The 3,574-nt window shown below is 33.9% G+C and overlaps 1 protein-coding gene across 1 annotated transcript; it reads left to right on the top strand.

Moving 5' to 3' along the window:
• Positions 1-1,165: 1,165 nt before the first annotated feature.
• Positions 1,166-3,045, top strand: LOC143541373 (polygalacturonase inhibitor-like). The gene has a single exon (XM_077034211.1). The coding sequence runs from the start codon at positions 1,852-1,854 to the stop codon at positions 2,842-2,844; it is 993 nt and encodes a 330-aa protein (XP_076890326.1). The 5' UTR covers positions 1,166-1,851; the 3' UTR covers positions 2,845-3,045.
• Positions 3,046-3,574: the final 529 nt, after the last annotated feature.

The raw sequence follows: 3,574 nt of genomic DNA, 5'->3' as shown, positions 1-3,574 counted from the left end.
GTTAATATAGTTATAATTAAATTAAAGTTACAGAAATTACATGACTAAGATTACACAAATATGTTACAAATAGGTAAAAACTTCCTTATACACTATATTTGTGATTGTATTAGCAAGTATACATTGTTTATCAAAAATCAAAATCTTTAGTCAATGTCTGCTTGTAACTCTTAATAAAGTAACATATATGCATGCTTATAACTCTTTATATAGCCATATATAATTGTCAATGTGACAAAAAAAGGTTCTCCATATAGATACTCTTTATATTGCCATATATATTGTCCGTTTGAAATGGTTCCCACCAGATATACCTACTCTCATTTTCACATAGTATAGACTCCATGTACTTTAGTGAATTAGGATAAGTAATAGTTAGCGAATATCTTGTACTTGAAAGATGTATATATCAACTTGTATTCTCGTCATACATTCTCAATCGTTCATTATTTGTCATCTTGAAGAAATATTATATACACTTTCATCACCCGTATAAATTCTATACTAAACGCATTTGATCTATATAAGAGATATATAAACGATACATTTCAAATATTATCTTGTGTTTATATTTTTTTAAAGCCCAAATACTAATAAACCAACATATATTATATTTATTCTCAGTCTCTCCACAAATTTTTATCACATTAAATACCCCTACGTATTATATTATTTTTAGAATATGATCATATTATAAAAAAACGACAAATTTTTTTATAAAATATAATTTTTTATTATAAAAACCAGTAAACCACTATAAGTATAATCAGTTCTCCAATTTCCAATACTCCCATCATTTTTTATATTTTTTAACTGAAAATGTTTTACCTACTCCTATATTACACCAATAATACTAAACTAAACATTTATCGATCTCAAGCAAATGCCTCTATCAAGTGGGCTAGCCCCACATTGACCCAATACTCCCATCATAATCACATAATTTTCTCTATAAACATAATTAAGCTTAAAATCATGACTAAAAAATACCTTGTTCACATAATTGCTAAAAGACAGATTTTAAAGAGAACCCGAATCCAAAACCAAATCAATTTACCGTTTTAAAATCCCAGGCTAGCTTCCACTCTGTTGATAGAGGATTACGGAATCAATGTTGACCATTTGATAAGCGAGGTTACAAAGTCTTTTCCCAATGGGAGCAAAAGTGGGAGCAAAACTCTCTATGTTATCTTCTATCACATCGATGGTAAATTAATCATTTGGTGTGCAATATTGTATATCAAAGGAACATGTAAATAATGCCACACTAGTAACAAAAAGATATGAATGATGGTGTTGGACCAACAAAAAAGATATAGGCTGATGTTGAGGCATTAACACATAAGGGCCTCCAATTTAATTTGCTTAGCTTTGAGTGTTTAAATATCGTCATATGTTCAATTCTTCCTCCATCACAACTCTACGTTAATTGTCTTCTATCGCGTCATTTTAAACGAAGTTTTATTGTGGCATTTCTCTAGTTTGGCAACATAAAAGATTGCTTGCATGTTGAGGCTCAAAAATCTAACTTTTGAGTCTCTTGTCTTCATTCTCATTGTCTCGCCCTTGAATCTTAATCTCTTGACGTTTCTGTTGAAATTGTTATTATGAGACGAGAAACATCTGTCAATGTCACGTAAAAACCTTATATTTTCTGAAATATGAACTAATTAAATCATATAGCTTGGCATGTTACTTCCTACTGCTAGAACCATAAGCAAAAGGTATTGTCCGTTATAAAAATAGTGCCAATCTTGATAGTGGGCGGCTACTTGAGAATCCGTAATCTATTTTGCCTCCACAAAATCTATAAATAAACACTGAAGTCAAAAAATCAAATAACAAACAAGAATGAAGAAAACAATCTTCATCATATCCATCCTCATCTTTCTTTCTCTACCCACCCCATATCTCTCCGCCTCCAAACCATGCAACAGAAACGACGAAAAAATCCTCTTTCAAATCAAGAAATCCCTAGGAAACCCTTACCATTTAGCCTCTTGGCAAACCACTTTAGATTGCTGCCAGTGGTACTGCCTCAAATGCAACAAAACCACCGGCCGTGTCGTCGAACTCACCATCTTCTCGGGCAACATATCCGGCCAAATCCCACCCGAAGTCGGTGACCTCCCGTACCTCCATACATTAGAGTTTCACAAACTCACAAACCTCACCGGACAAATCCCATCGTCCATTACTAAACTTACTCACCTCACTAACCTCAGATTAAGCTGGACTAATCTATCCGGTCCGGTCCCTTCGTTCCTTAGCCAACTCACAAACTTAAACTTTCTGGATTTATCATTCAATAGTCTCACTGGCTCTATACCACCAGAGCTTGCGAAGTTGACTAAACTTGTTGCTATACGTCTAGACAGAAACAAGCTCACGGGAAATATACCCGAATCATTCGGGACGTTCACTGGAAGCGTCCCGAGTCTTTACCTTTCACATAACCAGTTAACCGGAGACATACCCAAATCTTTAGGGTATTTAAACTTCACATGGATAGAATTATCAAGAAACCAACTGACGGGTGATTTAAGCATGTTTTTTGGACGAAACAAGACGATTCGAATAGCTGATTTTTCTAGGAATAATTTCCAGTTTAACATGTCAGGGATGGAGTTTCCGGAAAGCTTGACGTATTTAGAGTTGAATCATAATAAGATTTATGGGAGTCTGCCGGCAACGTTGACTGGATTAAGTTTGCAGTACTTGAACGTGAGTTATAATAGGTTGTGTGGGGAGATTCCTCAAGGTGGTGAATTACAGAAGTTTGATAACACTTCGTATTTTCATAACAGGTGTTTGTGTGGGTCGCCGTTGTCGGCCTGTACTTGAATATCTTGGATATCAAATAAAATCATGTTTTGAAACATTGAAGGGCAAAAGTAATATTTTTTCTTAAGACAAGGGTCTTAACGGAAACTATGATAAGTTACTTTCAGTACCGCCGCGTTTATTGAATATCAAGGTGCCATGTTGACAGTTGACCGCATTTGTGATTTATAAATATGGATAAATAATATCCGTATTTTAATAAAAATGGGAAAATGAGTTAAGTATATGGATGATCATTTTATTTTAATGGCCGAAATATAAGAAAACGAAACTACCAAGAAGCTGTAACGTAAAACACAAGACCAAAAACAAACAGGAAGGAACCAGAAGTTTGATAGGGGTCTGAAAAGTGTCGGTATTAAAATTTTGTAAGGGTTAAGCAGCATTTTAACATATATATATATATATATATATATATATATATATATATATATATATATATATATATATATCTTTTAAAAAAGAATTTTTACAAGGGTCGGTCGACACCTACACCTTTGATGTAGGTTCGCAGTTTGCCGCTTGTTGTCAGTCGTTTAAGTTGAGGGGTTAACGAGTTGAAACGCATAACCCAAACCTAAAAACTATTATTCATGTCAAATATTTCGCCTCTAAACCACACACGAATTCAATCAGGTAAACTAAAATGTGATTAGTTCATACCAAGACTCCGACAACAGTCGATTGCTATCTCATCGCTGGATTGCCAAAATATTCCGAATGAAATTTA

Source organism: Bidens hawaiensis, unplaced genomic scaffold, assembly GCF_021521415.1.
Source record: "Bidens hawaiensis isolate Kalapana, Puna unplaced genomic scaffold, B.hawaiensis_p1.1 tig00012557_1, whole genome shotgun sequence".
NCBI lineage: Eukaryota > Viridiplantae > Streptophyta > Magnoliopsida > Asterales > Asteraceae > Bidens > Bidens hawaiensis.
The sequence above is the reverse complement of the archived record's forward strand: the minus strand, read 5'-3'. Positions and strand labels throughout refer to the sequence as shown.

What these genes read in the sequence shown, in the direction of transcription:
- LOC143541373 (XM_077034211.1), top strand. Translation starts at nt 1,852, where the DNA reads ATGAAGAAAACAATCTTCATCATATCCATCCTCATCTTTCTTTCTCTA.